The 18539-nt window shown below is 56.8% G+C and overlaps 2 protein-coding genes across 2 annotated transcripts; both read left to right on the top strand.

The window, feature by feature from the left end:
• Nucleotides 1-2314: 2314 nt before the first annotated feature.
• LOC119098635 (pyruvate dehydrogenase (acetyl-transferring) kinase, mitochondrial) lies at nucleotides 2315-10134 on the top strand (the record flags this gene model as incomplete). The annotated part of the gene is given in 8 exon segments (XM_037221606.1): nucleotides 2315-2525; nucleotides 3004-3188; nucleotides 3548-3712; nucleotides 4453-4482; nucleotides 5332-5504; nucleotides 8229-8340; nucleotides 8995-9104; nucleotides 9850-10134. Coding segments are annotated over 8 exon segments (1166 nt in total), but the record flags the coding sequence as incomplete, so codon positions are not given.
• Nucleotides 10135-12763: 2629 nt separating this feature from the next.
• LOC119099484 (ethylmalonyl-CoA decarboxylase) lies at nucleotides 12764-17733 on the top strand. Its single transcript, XM_037222641.1, has 3 exons — nucleotides 12764-12819; nucleotides 15374-15598; nucleotides 16693-17733. Exons 2-3 carry the CDS (start codon nucleotides 15385-15387, stop codon nucleotides 17364-17366), a joined length of 888 nt encoding a protein of 295 aa, XP_037078536.1. The 5' UTR covers nucleotides 12764-12819; nucleotides 15374-15384; the 3' UTR covers nucleotides 17367-17733.
• Nucleotides 17734-18539: the final 806 nt, after the last annotated feature.

Genomic DNA, 18539 nt, shown 5'->3' with positions numbered 1-18539 from the left:
TTGTCCCATGGTTTTCGGCGCACTCATTGTCTCAGCGGTGAGCGCGATGCCATGGCGTTGTCGACTCTCTTACCGGGCAGGAGGATGGACACCCTGGGAATCCCCCGCGTTTAGTTGCATGTCTGGTTCCCCAGGCACGCCACCAGACCGCTGAACTACGGGAACCCCGTATTGTATTACCAGTGCTCGTGAGATAGCATAGTATGATCTGAGAGATGCAGAGAGATGATCGGACATAAAGACATGCATCGAGAGAGAGTGATATATATGTAAGTGCATTTTACCAGACGACGTTGCAGGGGGAGGGAAGCCAATAGGCTTAAGCTAGATATCGAATGTTGTGCAGGGATTCGGTCCGAGTTACTGCTCTGACTTGATGTGACATTTGCCCCGCTCCCGCCCCCCCCCCCCCCCCCCCCCACACACACACGTGAGGAAAATCATGGTTACGGCCTTCCCGGAACCGAACCAGACGTAACCTGGCCGAACCGAACTGGAGCCAGTGGTGGATCCTGGATTTGGCTAAGGGAACACCCAAATTTGCAGGGATCCCCGCGGATATTGGCGCACTCGCCTCGTTGGCAGTCTCCCGTCCCCAGCCCGAAAAAGGCTTGTGACAAAGCGACAACGAGACATTCACGAAGGATGCGGAGAGCGCAGCGGCTGCAGCCATTGGCAATGAATACGTTGCCGGATACTAGATATTGTTGCGTGGTGTGCACTAGTGCGCATTAGGGTGCCGGTAGCGCAGTGGCTACGCGTCTGCGTTAACCAGTGCGGGTCTGGGAAACCAGAGATAAGGGGTTCGATTCCCCGCGGTGCCCGCCCTTCCTGCCAGGGTGAGAGGCAAGCGACGCCATATAGCCTCAGCAGCTGAGTGCGTCGTAAAGCCCCAATATCAAACGCACAATACACTAGTTCGCCTTACTAGACAAATCACCGGACTTTTTCATGCTGATAGCAATTATCACAGCAAATATGACATTTTTCTCACCTCACGGGTGAGGACGTTTCAAACCACATCAGAAATGCGTATACCCCTCCAAGGCAACGTACAGGGCCCCGGAAAGAGTGTGGAGCCCTCCGAGCAATTGGGCAGCGCTCGAGACCAACGTGGAGAACCCTGAGTACTCGAGAGTGCCCCCGAGCGGCTAACAGATGGGCCCTCCGCAACAGCGTAATTTCCTTCCGATCTCATCAGAAAAACCAAAGACCTATGTGGAGGGTCCGGTTAATTACTAGATAGGAATGGATCCAATCAATGGTGTAGTCTCCCCAAACATAACATTAGAAACCAAAGACCACTGTGGGCGACTCCTGGTTGATCAAGACTACCGCATCACGCCAGCACATGCCTCTCCCCCCCCCCCCCCCCTCCCCTAGTGTCGTTGGGCCCTCGGGGCTAAAAGGAAGAAACCAACCCAGTAATTTTGGGTAGTTTAAGACGTCTGCAAGACTTCTAGAATCACTAAAAGAGGGTTTCGAGGTATCAAAATGTGATTCTGAACTAAAAAGGTAGCCTGCTTCCAACATCAGGTCTCCTTAGCGGTGAATTATGTGCGGGGCCCCTTACGTTTTCTGAAAGGACCCCCCGGTAACTCGATTCGGTCCCCTCCTGGGTGAAAACTCGGCGCGTCACAGGTTAACAAATGGACTCCCTGTTGAGTGGGCAAGGCCCTGTGAACAAACAGGAAGAACCCAGACACGTTGTGAAGAGCTCCTAAGCAATCGGGAGTGCCTTGGCAGATGAACCTATAGGGCACCCAGCAAACAGCGTGTAAGGTCTTCTGAGCAAGGCCTATGCGGCGACAGGGCGGAGCCTTCGGAGCCAAGGGGAATAATCCGCTGAGGGCCTCTGGGCGACCGACAGATTAACATAAAGGTTATGGGGCCCTCGGTAACGGCATAGTGCCCCCTCTCCGGCCGGCCTAGCTGCGTCCAAATGGGCCCATTTAATCTTTTGGGCCGAGGACCATTGTGAAGGGCCCTTGAGTGACCAAGAGGGCACAAGCAAGTGGACGTAAAGGGCTCTGGCAATAGTGCAAGGCTGCCAAAGACTCCGATGGTCCATAAAACTATTCCCAAATGCGGCGTTTTGCTGCTCATGCGTCATTCATCTTCATTTGGGGCCTTTCTGGTCACCTAGAAAGCCAAAGACGTCAAATTTCTGCTCTGTGTGTGCAACTTGACCCGTTTGGCCGCTTTTTACGCACGCATGCACGGTGGATTTGTATTTCTGGTGCATTTTTAGGGATTTTTAGTTTAGATCGTGTGTAAACTGCCGTCAGTGATGAGCCGCGTTGATCTGACGCAGGAAAGAGCGCGTCGGAGCGCCGGAGCTTCCTTTTTCTGCGCCGGGAGGTTCCCGTGCGGCTGGCCAACATCATGCGGGAGATCCAGCTGCTGCCAGACAGCCTCCTGCAGCAGCCATCCTGCCGTCAGGTCGCCGATTGGTACATGCAGAGTTTTAATGACATCCTGGTGTACGAGGCAGCGGACCCGCAAGGCTCTGCAGTGCTGGATGAGTAAGTCGGGATCTGTGCTCCTGAAACTTCAGCTCGAGTGGTTGTTCGGTAAATACATATTTTCGTAGTGAATATGACTTCTTTTGGGCTGTTTATTTCATCTTAATATGCTGCTTACCTATAGTTTTCCGAGGGCAGATGCCTATTTGCTTGTTTAGTTTCATGACTATGCAATTTTGGACGTTTCATGTACTTCCTGCATGACATGAAACATGTGACAGGTCACCACCTGTCTTTTGTAAACAGCCACAAGTTAAGGGCACGGGAAACACTTCCAGTGCGGGGCCAATTACAATTTTTGACTATTATTTCGCAGTCAGTGCTTCCGGGGCCAGCGCCTAATTTTCAAGCAGACATGGGTCTCGGGCAGTCCTCCCCAGGCTCCCGCGTCCCCGTCACAGGTGCAGTGATACGAGTTTTCATCATGGTCGCACACCCGTCCTAGTTCTCAGCATCAGAGGCCTCGTGCGTGTTCCAGTTTCTGTGAGACGCTGATCAAGATCCGGAACCGGCACAGCAGCGTGGTGCAGACCATGGCCGAGGGTGTCATCGAGCTGAAGGGCAGCACGCGCGTGGACGCGTCCACCGAGAACAACATCCAGTACTTCCTCGACCGCTTTTACATGAGCCGCATCAGCATCAGGATGCTCATCAATCAGCACTGTGAGTGTCTGGATGGGGTACCGACGGGGCGACTGAATTAACCGTCAATCATTCTGGCGACGTGGAATGGTTCGTTTCCGCAGCACGCAGTATGCGATATTATCAATTATACCCCATACGCCACGATGTGGAATGAACTGCAACGTGAACAACACCATTCATCTGTGATGCAGGGTGTCAGATGCACGTATACGGCACGTGCGCGCTCGCGTATCGTGCATAGCTTATGTGGTGTACGTCGTCAGCACGACCCACTCGCTCACTGAGATGGCAAGTGGTGCTCTGCGGCCGCCCCCCGCCCCCCCCCCCCCCCCCGCGGCCCACCGACTGACCGCCCGCCCGGCCGGCCTGCCCGGCAGCGCTTCTGTTTGGCCACCAGGGCGAGGGCAACCCCCGCAACGTGGGCTGCATCGACCCCTACTGCAACGTGGTGCACGTGATCGAGGACGCGGCGGCCAACGCGCGCTTCCTCTGCGACCGCTACTACCAGGCCTCGCCAGAGCTCCGCATCGCACAGTTCAACGGTCAGTGGCGGGGGAAGGGGGAGGGCAGACGGCAGACACGGCGGGGTCGTCGGGCTGGCGGGAGTCCGGCCGGCTTTGGCTTCGGCTTCGCTTTGTCACTGGCTTTGAATGTGTGCGTCGCATGTCGTGGGACAGTAGGCAGTATGTTGTGAGTTACTCATGTCTGTCGGTTTGGGATGTGAGTTTTTAGGTGGGATGGCCTTGCTTTTGTTGGCATTGGCGTCATTGGCAGACCCTCGTTGTTAAGGCTGACAGAGTGCCTACCTCCAGGCACATTCGGCTGTTTGCTCCGTCTTGGGATCTGCTGGGCTGATGAAGCAAATTAAATCTGCGGAAATTCGCAATTTGGCCGCGGATAGTCATTCTATAATGACTTCCGCGTGGGCGCCGCACTTTCCGTTATGGGTCGGTATGCATGGATATCTACTAGGCACGCTATTACCAAGATTCCCTTTCCGTCGATCGACGATCTGTGTAAGATTTCATTTTTTCATGCATACGTCGTCAACATCCCTTGTGCGAGTCTTCGCGAGCCGGGCATTTCTGAGACATTTGCCTGTTGTTTGTTTTTACATGTTTGGCTTGATCGTGCCATTGTATGCTTGGTGCAGCGCCCGTATGTGTCGTCGAGCCGCGGACACGCGGAATCAGGCTCGGCTTGTGCACCCCTGATGGCGACAAGTTTTCATAGCACGGACCTACTAACCAGTCACGTCCGCTTTCCATGTCGCCGCCGACAGAGGTGTTCCGGCGCAACAACAAAGACCCCGGTGAGTGGACCGCCTGCCTGTGACCCGGCTTTGTTAGCTCGGCAGCTCGGATTTTCCGCCTGTCTGCCGGTGGAATGTCGCTCCCGCGCCGTCTGCGCTCCCACCGCCGAGCCCTCTGTCAGACGATGCTCGTTGTCCGACGGTACCTGCTGTCCGACGGCACCCGCTGCCCCTGACAGTACCCGCTGTCCGACGGTGCCCGCTGTCCGACGGTACCCGCTGTCCGACGGCACCCGCTGTCCGACGGTACCCGCTGTCCGACGGTGCCCGCCGTCCGACGGTACCCGCTGTCCGACGGCACCCGCTGTCCGACGGTACCCGCTGTCCGACGGTGCCCGCCGTCCGACGGTACCCGCTGTCCGACGGTGCCCGCCGTCCGACGGTACCCGCTGTCCGACGGTGCCCGCCATCCGATGGTGCCCGCTGGCGCGTCGGCAGTCCTCTGATAGTCATCGTCGCCTTCGTGGTACCGTCTCCCGTTGCTGCGTGTAGCGATCGCGTCAGGTCTTGCGGTGTTGGCGGGAGCGTGCGTATTTGTCTGACTCTGTCACCACGCGGCCGTGGCTGGCAGCACGTGTGCCGGCAGCACATGTGTGAGCCAACAAGTGCCGGCAGCCATTCGCCGGGACATTTGTTGTGCGTCACGCAGGCATAGATGCGCTCGCGGTCTTGCGTCACTCTTCGCGAAGCTCTAACGTCCTCAAAGCTACAGTCCCCAGATGTCACGTGACCTTAGCCCTCCGCCCCCTGTCACGTGACCTTAGCCCGCTCGTTCCTTCACATTTCTACACTCGCTCGAGGTGGGAGGGTGGCAGCGCCGCGTGTGTGACGCCTGCGTGCGCCGCGCAGGAGCCAAGGAGCCGCCGATCCAGCTGGTGTACGTGCCATCCCACCTGTACCATATCCTGTTCGAGCTGCTGAAGAACGCCATGCGCGCCGTGGTGGAGCACCATCAGGAAGCGTCGGAGCTGCCGCCCATCGAGCTGCTGGTCGTCAACGGAGACGAGGACCTCGTCATCAAGGTGGGTGCGCCCGCCGCCGGGGCTGGACGGGCGGCGGCGGTCTGCGCTGCGCCTGCGGGTGGCCGCCCCACCAGCGGCTGTCGACGTCCGATTGCGTCGAGACGGTCGACAGGAGCCGGTCCCGGGATCGTGGATGGGACCGTGCCGGGACTGGGACTGTGACGGCTTGCCGTTCCCGGGCTGTCGGTGTCTGCATGTCGTCGGCGCTGCCATGGCCCTCTGTCGCGAGAGGGTCACTGGTGACCTCGCCCGGGACTTCCGGTGCCCCTCGTCGGAGGATCGCTGACATTCGTCTCTCCCGAGCCGGGCATCGGCTGCGTAAGCCGGGATCAGCAACTGTGATCTCTTGCGAAAACGGTGGCAGTTCGCAAGCCTGGTCCAGTCTTGAGCATCCTTGTGTTGTTGCCACGCCTGCAAAACGACTAAGCCAGTACTGGGCGAAGAGCCCATGTGCTGGTTTGGCTGTTGCTGACCAACTAGCGCTCACATTTCATCCAATTCAGGACGCGGTCGCCTTGCCACTAGTCTGAACTTTGTCCCCACCCGAGCCCAGCGCCCGAGGCGCCCAGTCACGGCCACAGGTCACGTAACCTTCCACCATGGCGTCACGCCGGATGACTGGTCCGGCCGGGTGGCCGGCAGCAGTCTCCAGAAATAACCGGTCTTGTCCCGCTGCTCGCTGCGGACGCCGGCGGAGGGCGCTCCGGTGTCCGGACCGCGCCCACCGCTGCATCGCGTTGCCAGCCGCACCCTGCATTGTTAACCATGGCCGGCGTCGATAAACAGCTGGCGAGGTATCACATAAACTCCAGGGGCGGTTGGCGTCGGCCCGTCTGGCCGGTGACGTCAGCGGTGGCGGCAGCGGCGCTGACGCCGGCGGCCCCCAGCCGTGCGAAGGACGGCCAGAGTCCGGGGGAGGGTGGCAGACTCGCCTCGTCACCCTCTGTTGCCGAGGGGCGACCTCGAGCGTGCACGTTTACCGAGCCTTCGGCGGACACGACCGTGGCGGTCGACCTCGACGTCCGACCCGGCGACAGTGCGGGGTCAGGGGACGCGGCCGAAGCGGACTGCGCGGCGGTCGCTGGTGTGGATGAGGAGGGGGGGTGGGGATGGGGGATAAGTGTGACCTCACCCCCTGAGCTCGTTTTCCGGGGGGACTGTCCGCTTTTGTGTGCACTGCCGGCTTTGTGTCGTGCGGACGGAACACGGCTTCTGAGATCTGCTCGCTCATCTGCAAGTGGTTACTGATGCAAGCTGCAGCGAGTTGCGTCAGCTCTTTAGCCCTCGTGGCGGTTGCATGCAGCCGCCGCTTACGTAATTAGTCTGACCTTGTCCCAAGTCCACAGCTGCGGTCGTTGCTAGAACAATCCAGTGGCGGCGTCAGTCCTATGGGGCAGTTTACGCATCGGAACGGGCCCTGGCCGTCCGGGCGGATGCATCGCTATGAATGTTATTTCTACATGGTTAAGCCTTCTAAGTATTCAGTCGGCTTTCAAAGTTTTAGATTAGGTACCCTGCTCTCTCGTCTCGACGCCACAAACACTGGCAAGGGTCAGTTTGAAGTGCGGTTGCTAATGCCAGGTATTATTCTTAAAACGTCAGTCTGTGGCCGAGGAGCTGCCGGAAGCTGGGTCTGAGCCAAGGCCTTAAGCCAAAAACCTTGACGCAGGCTGGCTCAGGTGTGCCGTGGTTCCCAGGGGTTCAGCGCGAAGTCATGTTTCTGATAGCGAAATACTTAGTGTAAACTGCAACTGAAATAGCATTACGTGATGCACGTGATATCGTGGAAATATGTAGAGGACATTCCGACAGCTGCAAATGTGAAAATCACCTTTTAAATGTTTTAATGGTTCAAAACAAACGAAGGGTTATCGCGATCTAAGGCTGTGCAACTTTTGAAAAAGGTGCTGAAGTGGGCTCTAAAGCTTGACTAGGCAGTGGCTAAAGTGCCTCAACAGGAGCGCCGCCACTGGAACAATCTTTTGTTGCACCTGTTTCACAGCGCAGCGAGCTTGGCCATCGTCAGCCCCGGTACGATCACCCGTACTGTTTTGCTCGCCCCGCCTGTTGCCAGGAAATCAACAAACACGTTCACGACCGACCGCGGCACGTTGGTGTCATGTGACAGGTCACTGTGGGCCGCCGGGCCGCTGTCGTCCTTGCACGAGAGTTTGATGAGACAGCTGGTATCTGTACTGCGATGTGGTCCAAGCATCAGGTCTTATGCAGTGGGGATTCTGGTATCGACTGGTGCCCACGTTGTCCAACACATGTTGCGATTTAGTTTATGCATTAAGCACTTCCGGAGACATGAAGTGCTGTATTTATTTTGGAGCGTTTTATGCTGCTGCGAAAAACTATAAGTCATCATTTGTTACAGTGTGTGTACCGTATGACTGCTGCGGACCAGGCGTCACGTACGTCTCGGGTCACGGACCGGTGCAGTCCTTCCCCCCCCCCCCCTCCAATCGTGAACCTTGTTACGGAGATCATCGACTCTCCCCCATGTGCCGCAGATCATTGCCCCACCCTCCTCCTCCGTGTGCCGCAGATCAGTCGTGTGCCGTAGATCAGTGACGCTCCCCGTGTGCCGCAGATCAGTGACCCTCGCCGTGTGCCGCAGATCAGTGCCCCCCCCCCCCCCCCTCCCACCTCTTCCGTGTGTCGCAGGTCAGTGACCCTCGCCGTGTGCCGCAGGTCAGGGACCCTTTCCATGTTCCGCAGATCAGTGACCGGGGCGGCGGAGTAACCCGCAGCACTAGCGAGCAGCTATTCCACTACATGTACTCCACGGCGCCCAAGCCGTCGCCGGCGGACGACGCGCCGCCGCTGGCCGGTACGTGTCGCCGCGCGTGACCCTTGCTCAGGACCTTGAACACTCCCTCAGGGCTGCGGCCATTTGTAATGTGAGTGTATGCTTTGAACGCTACCGGGCGGTATTGCGCGTTGAGTACTCGAACTAGGCGGTCACGTACGGAGATGTGGATGGGTGCGTCGAGGGCGTTGTTTCCGCCCTGTTTTCTGGCCTTTCCGTTCTGTTTCCTGGTGAATTATGTTTTGTTTTCGTGGAAGCGTTCGTCTCGCTCGATTTGTTTTTGTTTCGCCAGGTACTTTTGTGTCTGGTGCTGGCATAACGGTCACGTGTGTCCCTGGGTGCAGACGCGTCCTTGTAGTCTGTTTAAGTCTGCTGTCGCAGCTTGACGTCTTTGACGGGCTGACCACACGATCTGCCCGTCTGGGCGTCCAGCAGGATCAACAGGAAGCTGTGGCACGCCCGTATCTCTGCCCCGTTGTTTGTTCAGTCGGCGTCTGGTGCAGGCGCTCGTTGATGTCACGCATGCTGGCGTGTTCGACGGTCAACTGGCATTTTGCCAGCTCGCGGTGAGATCCACCGCACCGCGGAGCACAGCGCGTGGAGCTGTGACGGCGTTAGACGAACGGACCGGCGTGGTCTGCTTCGTGTGAGGGCATCGGTCTGCGCTGGTTCCAGGTTACGGCTATGGCCTGCCGCTGTCCAGACTGTACGCCAGGTACTTCCAGGGGGACCTCATCGTGAACTCGCTGGAAGGCTACGGGACGGACGCCATCATCTACCTCAAGGTGCGGTTAGACCTGCCACGCCGGCACGCCACTGCCCGTGCTCTTGTTTCCGCGTTTATGGACTGATTGGGAGATGCTGCCTTCGGCATGTAATCTGACTGCATAGGTCGAAGCTGCGCCCAGACTGCGTCAGAGCCGCGGCACCCAGCAGTACGCCAGCAGAGCCGCGCCCAGCAGTGGAGGGGAGTGCCGGGCGTGCTGTCTGATGACACGTGGGAAATCCCCTGCCGTCGCCCGGTGTCCGCAGGCAGCGGCCGGCCGGCCGAGGGACGCACGCCAACATGCCGGTCATGCCCGCACAGACTAGCCTGCAGTGCCTGTACAGACGTCCCATTGGACGAGCTTATCGGTTCTGTCAGACGAACCTCTCGTGTCCGGTCAAACGGACTGGTCAGGTACAGTCAGGCGAAAGTCTGTCCTGTCGGTCAAATTGGTAAACCACGTCCGATAGGGCGGCTCAGTCAAACAGGCTAAGCAGGGTCCGTCCAGACAGTCCGGTTAGTCCGGGTAGACGGACCAATTACAGTGGCCTGACGGGCCAGCCATCCCGGCAGGCTGATCACCCGACGCGCTTGCCTCGGCGCATCCAGACGCACAACGGAACCCGGCTGGTCACGTCTGTATCCCGGAACGGAACCTGTATTCCCCTTCTCCCCCACCCCTCCACCTATTAACTCCGGATTTCCCCGCCCGTCCCCGGCCTGTCCGACCGCGGCGCGTCCCTGACGGCCTGGCTCCCCCGCAGGCCCTGGCCAAGGACGCCAGCGAGGTGCTGCCCGTGTTCAACAAGGCGTGCGAGCGACACTACCGGAGCGCGGCGCAGGCGCCCGACTGGTCGTCGCACATCCACAGCAACGGCACCAACGGCAACGGCAATGGCGGCTTCGTCAACAGTGTGGGCTCGCCCCGGAGGGCGCGGCGCTGACGTCGGCGAGCCTAGCTGGCCGAGAACGCTGACGCCGGCGAGTCTAGCCGACCGAGAGCGCTGACGCCGGCGAGCTTAGCTGGCCGAGAACGCTGAAGCCGGCGAGCCAGCGGCGACGAGCCTAGCCGACGAGAGCGCTGCGGTGCCGAGGGCGCCGGCTCGCCTACCGACGAGAGCGCTGAGCGCTGATCGCCTAGTAGGACCGGCCAGCAGTATGGCGCCATCTGTGTGCGCCCCGCCCCAGCGCCACCTTTTGTTCAGGGCGTGTGGTCTCCTCGCGGTGAGCAGAGGTCTCTCTCGAGCCGGAACTGGCGGTGGACCGTGTTCAGTGACCAGCGCGCGCTGCTCGGCAGCGGGGGGGGGGGGGCGAACAATGACGATGGTACAGGCTGCTGACCTTTCGCCGTTTTGCATGTGGTCTGCGGCGCCGAAGCCGTTGTGGTGAGGATGACCAGGCTAGTTGCTAACTGCGCGCTGTGTAACACGGGTTTGATATCGAATGCTGTAGTCACCATGTGGCTGGGTTGATCTGAGTATGGTCGCTTTCATTCACGCCGGTCCGATGTGTGCGGACCTGCATGTGGGAAACGGTGCTCTCTCGTTTCTGCTCCAAGGTGCAGTTAACCGTAACGCAGCGTGAAGTGTGACGCATGACCAAGTGCGAGTCTTCTCCCGTCGCGCCTCGTGTGTGTGTGCGTGTGTTTGGATGCGGATGTCCGGTTTGCAGCGCTCTTACCTGATGTTGGACGACTCAGGGTGGCGCCGTCGCCTAACGGTGTTTCCATCAGGCTGTATCAATGCAATGCAATCTGTCAACCTGGCACAGCCCCTGGTGGGCAGCGTCTTGTTCGCACCAAGGCATGCGCCGGTTGGCCTCAAGCAACTGAAGGAGTGCGACAGTGACGGGTTTGGAATATACTGGGATGTAGACCAGTCACTCAGCACAGCCATGGTGTGCCGTGTTCGCCATGGTGTGTAATTTTACCAAGCCAGTGTCCGTGCATGTTAGCGGTTATGGTGTCCGCGTACAGTATAGTGTTCACGTGGCGTGTCGTGCTCGCTCAGAATATAGTGTTTGTGGAGTACGGCGTCCTCACAGAAAACCGCCTGCCATGGAGATGCGGCAGCGGGTGCTGACCGGGTCTTGAGTGGGTCTGACAGGAAGGCTTGGACGGGGTCTCGCCCTGCTGATGCGTGTCGTGAAGCATCTTTCCCGCCGGACGATGGGAGGGAAGGGGGGGTGACAGGCGTCCAGCGGATCGAGGCCAACGTTGGGGGTGGCTTTACAGTTTGTGCGCGGGCCGAACCTGCTGGCCAGTGTGTACTGTGCCCCGCGCGTGCCGATAGGGCCGTAAACCGGAAATCATCACTTCCGTCGCGACAGGCGTGACTGCTGAAGATCCGTTTTGAGTATAGCGCTGTAGCAGCGGGTCTGCGACGTTTACAAGTCATTTGCTCCACTAAATTTGCCCTAGTTGTGTTGTCAGTCAACCATTCCCTAAATCCAACTGGTGGAAAGCGAACTGCGGATCGTCTGGTATGCACTCGAGGGCTGAACACCACTTGTTGTCCATTCGCATTGCCTTCATTGGCAAATGCGAGCCATGGCCAACCCATCATGCCTATCCCGGTTCAGTCAGTTTGCCATTTGTACCCAATCGCGTGTCATTGCCTATAATACGCGATACGAACATCAGGCGTGCCTTGTTCGGCGCAGCTTATTGGGAGCTTGCGACGGCGTTGAACGTTGTAACTGGTCGAGGTGTTTGTTCGCACCTATAAGTGAGCTGACGTTGCCCACAGTCTTGAGTCGTAGCCGTGCTGGGCTACTGGCTGCTGTCCAACAATGGAAGAAGTTTCTGCACGTTTGCAACATAATATGCAAACTTACAGAACCATGATCGTCGCACGCATGCACGAGTTGGACAGAAACTGACCAATGGTCATCAAGGATTTAAACATGAAGCATGGGCGTAGTTAGGCAAAATGTGTTGGAAGGGGCTGAGCGGTGTAAAATGGCAAAACATGCCCGCTTAGATACGTCATCAACAGGGTTTTCCACAGATTTGGCTCGCTTGCTCTCCAAAATTACCATCATTACAACCTCGCCAACGCCGGGTTAACGTGGTTGCTGTTTACCAGATCTTGCACCCCGGCATTGGTCTCAATCCAGACGAGTTAACCTCGTGTTAGCCACGATGACTTTCACGAGGGTACACGCTTGAAACCTAAGCGTTGGCGCGTGTCAGAATCAATGCCTTCAGCGTAAGAGTTGTCAACGATTGAAACGCTCTTCCCCAGTATAGTTCGATCCGCTGCCCTCCGCACCAAACCAGTTCAAATTCAGGCTATCCTGATACTAGGCACATCTTTTGTACAGCATTCCAGACCAGGTTTGATGTAGTTCAACCAGTCAGGAGCTCGACAGGAACGTGTTCAATTGGCCAAGTATCCTCAATCCCGTACTCAGTAAAGTAAGGTAAGGTAAGTGGGGGGCAAGAGCCCAAGTTGTAGGGGGCATTGGAGACCCCTCAGTTGAACAGGAAGCTACACCCATGACATGGAGACTTAAATGTCATGGCGAGCTCTTTAAAGAACATAATGTTCCATTGCGTCAATAGCGCAGGCTGGTTTCCCCTAACCATATCTCAAGTGGCAGTAGTTTAAGGTCACTCAAGTGTGCATTTACGGCGCGAGAAAGATGGAGGTGGCGCCGCCCGCAGTGGCATTCTGTGGCGAGGGTCGAGGGTTTAGAACAGTACTGCACTGTCACCCTGCTCGTAAACGAAGGTAATCTACACATATTGTAAAAACGTAGAAAGGACCACTATATTTAGCCCATAGATGGGGATTTGTTATGCTGGTTCAAAGGTTCGTGGTTCTTTGGCACTGTGAGTTGTTTAGAGTAATTGGCCTCCAATAAACCTGCAGGAATTTGAACTGGTTTAACGAAGATATGAGACCATTGTGGTATAAGCAATCTCATTATGCGAACTACATGTGACACTCATTATACAATGTGTATTTTCCTGATATATGAGCATTGCAATCACCTAATATGAGCATGCTCAATATACCCAGCAATTGTATGATATGTTTGTATTACAAGTTCTGCCTGATATACTTAGTGATTAGTTGTTCTGAGCCCAAGACATCATGGGTAGAGTCATGCTATGTGTGATTAATGCATTTTTAGCATGCCTTAAATTCAGATGGAACACAAAGGTTGTGGAGTTATGTTAAAGCTGCTGGCTTATCATGCCTGCTTAATCATGTAGAAGTGAATGATGCTGTGGAATTTGGTGACCTGTTTAGATGCTGGATTAATTGTCAGTACCCTCACCGCTTGCAAGCTAGTATTATGATTCATTCACTCAGGCATTCATTTAGATATTAGAGCTTAACCAATGGAAAGACAATTTGTGCTTCGCTCTTAAAGCACCATGCAATGTGTGAATGATGCTGAGCTTCTGGGAGTGAAACCACTGGCTTGCACTTGTGTGCACAAGGCCCAGACTAGTACCCTCTGTTGAGAGGATGACAATCAACATATCAGGTATTGTGTCGTGCCTGCCAAAGGTGAAGTCAGTTGCCTCATCAGTTGATGGTGTTCACAAAAGGGCAACAGGAAAGCACCTTTTTTGGTTCAGTTTGTAACTCTTTTATGTTGGCATTGGCATCAGTTTGCCAGTTGGTGTCAGTTTTTTACATAGGTTTTGAAATGTCAGACTCAGGCACTTAAGTGTTACTTGTGAATATTACTCCTGCTCCCTAGAATTTTTCAAGTCATGATTTGGGCAGTGCTTTTCCATTCTTGCAGAATTTTTATGTTGGAATATGGGTTATTTGTTGTTTGGTTGGGTTTTGTCTCCATGTACTCATGAAGACAAAACCCAGCTTCAGCCCTTCAGTTCAGTTTGAAGCAGAACCTTACAATTGATTGTGTTGGTGATTTATCATGCAAAATAAGGTGCATTTTCCTTTAGCTGTACTTCATTTAGATTCCAGATGTCACATTTTCAACTCATTTTTTAACAAGCATGCTGGTTAGGTTTTGACACTGTGTTGTAACTCAGCATAGGTTACATAGGTTACAAGCATTTAATGTGCAATATATTACTGTTTCCAAATGTTATTGCCATGTTTTATAATTTCAGCATTTTCTATACTCCTTTCTTCCAGTATGTCAGATCAGAAACAGCAGGCCATAGAAGCATTGTCAAGAACTGCTGGCTTCAAGAATATCCACAGTGAACCAGTATGCTGCTCTCAGAACACAGATGGTGCTGCGGAGGCAGCCACCATTGCTCACTCCCAAGAGTCCAGCGTGCACGCTGGTCTCGCAGTAGCCTCGAACTCTGTCACCGCGGAGACCTCGGACCCTGACCGAGACACGCCGGCTGGGCTAGGGGACGCCGCCGTGGTGGCCGGCGACCCCTCAGATCCGGCAGCTGATCCCAGCGAGCCGCCGCTCTCCAAGAACCGGCTGCGCAAGCTGCGCCACCGCGAGCGGGCGGTGGCGGCGCGGCGCGCGCGTCGGCCAGAGGAGAAGCGTCGTCGCCGGCAACGTGAGGCGGCCGCTCAGGCGGCCGCCGCCGCCCAGGGCGTCTTCGTGAGCAAGCGTGTCAGACGACAGGAGGAGCTGGCTCGGCTGCGCGCGGCGCGCGAGCACGGTTTGCCCGTCTGCGTCGACCTGCAGTTCGCCGACGCCATGTCGGACAAAGAGCGGGCGCGGCTGGTCGGCCAGCTGGCGCGCGTGTACGGCGCCAACCGCGGCGCGGCGCGGCCCGTCCGCCTGCTACTGACCGGGATGGCGGAGGACTCGCCCCTGTTCGAGCTCTGCTGCCGCCGCCTGGACGGCTTCGCGCGGTACGAGCTGGAGCGGAGCGCCGCCGCGCCGCAGCAGCTGTTCGCGGCCGAGCGGCTCGTCTACCTGACGCCGGACGGCGAGCGCGAGTTGGAGGCGCTGACCGAGGACGAGGTGTACGTGATCGGCGGTTTCGTGGACGAGACAGTGCGCCCGGGCGTCTCGCGCACGGCGGCGGCGCGCGCCGGACTACGCACCGCCCGCCTGCCGACCGCCGCCTACCTGAGCAACGAGGCCGGCACGCGCGCCTGCGTGCTCACCGTCAACCAGGTGTTCGAGGCGCTACTCAGGTTCTGGGAGACGGCCGACTGGACGGGGGCGCTGCTGGCCGCCGTGCCACCCCGCAAGGGGTTCGTGTCGAGGAGGTGGGTGTGCGAGGAGTCGAGGTTTCGGCTCGCGTGATCGGTCCATCGTGGCTGTGTTGTGGGGGTTTGGAGTGATATCTAGTGTGATTACAGTTCGGTATCCTGTTTTCAGTGAGGTCGCCGATGCTGAGACAAGCCCTGAAGTTGCGCAGTCCGTGTCGCCATCTATTGGCGATGCATAGAAACTGCAGTGTGGACAACAGCTACCCGGACTTGGCTGAGGTGAAACAGCAGCTGTCGCAATACGGTGGCGGCTCGGTTGACCTCAGCCTGGACGATGTCACTGGGATGGCTTCACTCCGTCTCAACAACCCAGACAGGAAAAATGCGCTCAGCGGTGAGGCTTGTGGCATTGTTCTTGTTTGTGTGATTGTTGGGATATATACTTGGTAGGCCAATGTCAGAATCTGTGCCTCATTACACAAATACCGTTGATCATCACACAAATAACGGGGGCCATACAAAGCGTCATGATGACAATTCATATTTTTAACCGTGCTGCTGTAAAAAGTATGCTTCATGTTTTTTTAAAACTTATTTGTTGTTATGAATCTTTGAACATTGAACGTTTTGGTTTTATATCCAGTCAGTCAGTTAGTATCTGCCTCGTAAAACGTCTCCACGACAGCCCCTGAACACGAACACATTTTTGAAATTCCAGAGTGACCCACGCCGGGGCTTCGGCTGCCAGTGTCTCACAAGTGACGTGTGTTGCCGCTGAGTGCGGGGACGGAGGCCTGTATCTTTTGTTCTCAGACCAAAACGACTGCGTGAAAGACACCAGTCCAAATGTCTGGCAATGCTGGACGTTTCTTGCCGGATAGTGCATGTTTGGAAGACTCTCTTAGAATCCTTGCTTGCACTTTAAACATTTACATTTCAACGGAAATATTGTGTAAATGCTCATCCAAACGGTAAAATTTGATGGCGGGAATAGAATGCCGCTTGAGTTTAACTGTAAAAGTATGCTAACCTCGCGTGAAAATGGGGAAACTTGGTCGCGAAAGCATCATGCGATTTTAGCAATTTGAGTCGCCGAAAACAAAGTCAGAGACGAAATTGAGTGGACGTCAAAAACTCTGGATACAGTGAATTTGGAATGAGTGTATGAAGTAGTCCATGTGTTCCTATGGTCGACAGACATGCTGTTTTCTTCATCTGTGCACATGCAAGGTTGATACACGAACAGCATTTGGCAAGTACGTGAGAGTGCGTAAATGCTTCGGTTACGCTGATTGATGTCTTTTTTGAACCGATGTCCGTACCGGGTTATTCATGGTGGCATGCAGCTGCTGAGATGCTGACCTGACGAGCAGTGAGCCGCGGTCCCTCCCCGCCGCCGCCGACGCCTCGCCTCCGCCCGCTGTGAGCCGGCGCTCGGCTCGTCGCGCTGGTCAGGCGCCGGCTGACCGGGCCACCCTCCGCCGCCAGGGCGGATGATGGCCCAGCTGGAGGAGGCGGTGGCGGCGCTGGAGCGGTGGCCGGCCGGTCGCGGCCTGCTGCTGCACGCCGCCGGCGACGCCTTCTGCTCGGGTGGCGACCTGAGTACCGTGCGCGCCATCTCGCGGCCGGTCGACGGCATGCGCATGTCGGCGTTCATGCAGGACGCGCTGGCGCGGCTGGCCGCCCTGCCGCTGGTCAGCGTGGTTGTGCTGGCCGGTCGCGCGCTGGGCGGCGGCGCCGAGCTCGCGCTGGCCGCCGACTTCCGGCTGTGGACGGCCGGCGCGCGCCTCCAGTTCGTGCAGGCGCGCATGGGCCTACTGACCGGCTGGGGCGGCGGCGCGCGGCTGGCGGCAATGCTCGGACCGCGCGTCGCGCTCGACCTGCTCACCTCGTGCCGCCCCGTGGCCGCTGACGAGGCGCTCCGGCTCGGCCTGGCCGACGCGCTGGTGGCGCCGCCCGACGGCGACCCGCTGCAGTTCGCTCGTGATTGGCTGGCGCCGCGCGTCGCGCATGACGTGGCCGTGGTGCGCTCGGTGAAGCGTATGATCGTGAACTCGCGCGGCGACATGAGCGAACTCTGGCGGAAGGAGCGCGAACTGTTCGCGCCGTTGTGGGGCGGGGAGGCCAACAAGAAGGCGCTGGACAAAAACATCAAACATTAGCGGTAAGGTGTTGTGTTGTTGTGTTGCCTGTGCAATAAGGGAAGGATGGTGGTGGAATGATCCCGTGTGCTTTTGCTGCGTTTGTGTGCTTAACTTCAGTGGATTTAGCGCGTGGTTTCTTCTGTTATTCCCATGTACTGGTAGTCCTCTTTCAATGTCACTGGAAAGAAACCGCTCACATTGCGAAAGAATGGCGCTTTGGCTGAGAGAATGCAATTACATTGTCAGCGATTATCTGTACGGGGCGCACGCTTCGAGGCATGTCGAAAACTCGCTGGAAACGTACATATACGCTTCCACCGTGGTGTTTGTTTTTTATGAGATTAGATATGGCTCTTGTATAATAAACAGGAAACTCTGTCGTTTAGCCGGGAACCGTTGGTGGTAGACCGACAATTTCTCAATGTTCTGAATCAGCGTGGCGACTGGAAGGTTTATGTCACAATTTTTTGGTCCGGACTGGGTATCTGCGTGGAGCGGCGCGAGCAAAGCTGCCCCGGACCGCTTGAGCAAACCTGCTTCGGGTTCGGACCGCGCTAGCAAACCTGCCTCGGACCGCGCGAGCAAACCTGCCTCGGACCGCGCGAGCAAGCCTGCCTCGGACCGTGCGAGCAAACCTGCCTCGGACCGCGCGAGCAAGCCTGTCTCTGACCGCGCGAGCAAACCTGCCTCGGACCGCGCGAGCAAGCCTGCCTCGGACCGCACGAGCGAAACCTGCCTCAGACCACGCGAGCTGCCTCGTACCGCGCGAACAAGCCTGCCGCGGACTGCGCGAGCAAGCCTGTCTATTTGTCAGCATGATGCTTTGCGACATTCGTCTCCATTTTGTATCGAGTCCCGCAACAGCAGCGGTCCGCGATCCCGTTCCTGTCCCCGCCGCGATCCGTATCCGAATCCATTTTTGTTGAACAGAACAGGAACTATCCGATGGCATCCAGGACGTATATGGAGGAGTGCAAACTTGCGCGTAGAACTTGTTTCGAAACGACCCTTTTACAGGCCGAGAGCGCCGACTCTGCCATTTGAGGCTTAGCGTAGCGGCGAAGACTTCAGCTGATGCGTGATGTTATCAAGTAAACATCGGTACAGATAACATCAAACAAGTATTTGTACTCGTGGCCATTAGCGCCGTCTCGAAACGTGGAGTTTCTTTATTATGTATACCATCGCTTG

The sequence above is a fragment of the Pollicipes pollicipes genome, unplaced genomic scaffold (assembly GCF_011947565.3).
Source record: "Pollicipes pollicipes isolate AB1234 unplaced genomic scaffold, Ppol_2.1 Scaffold_4740;HRSCAF=5597_pilon_pilon_pilon, whole genome shotgun sequence".
NCBI classification, from domain to species: Eukaryota; Metazoa; Arthropoda; class Thecostraca; order Pollicipedomorpha; family Pollicipedidae; genus Pollicipes; species Pollicipes pollicipes.
The sequence above is the reverse complement of the archived record's forward strand: the minus strand, read 5'-3'. Positions and strand labels throughout refer to the sequence as shown.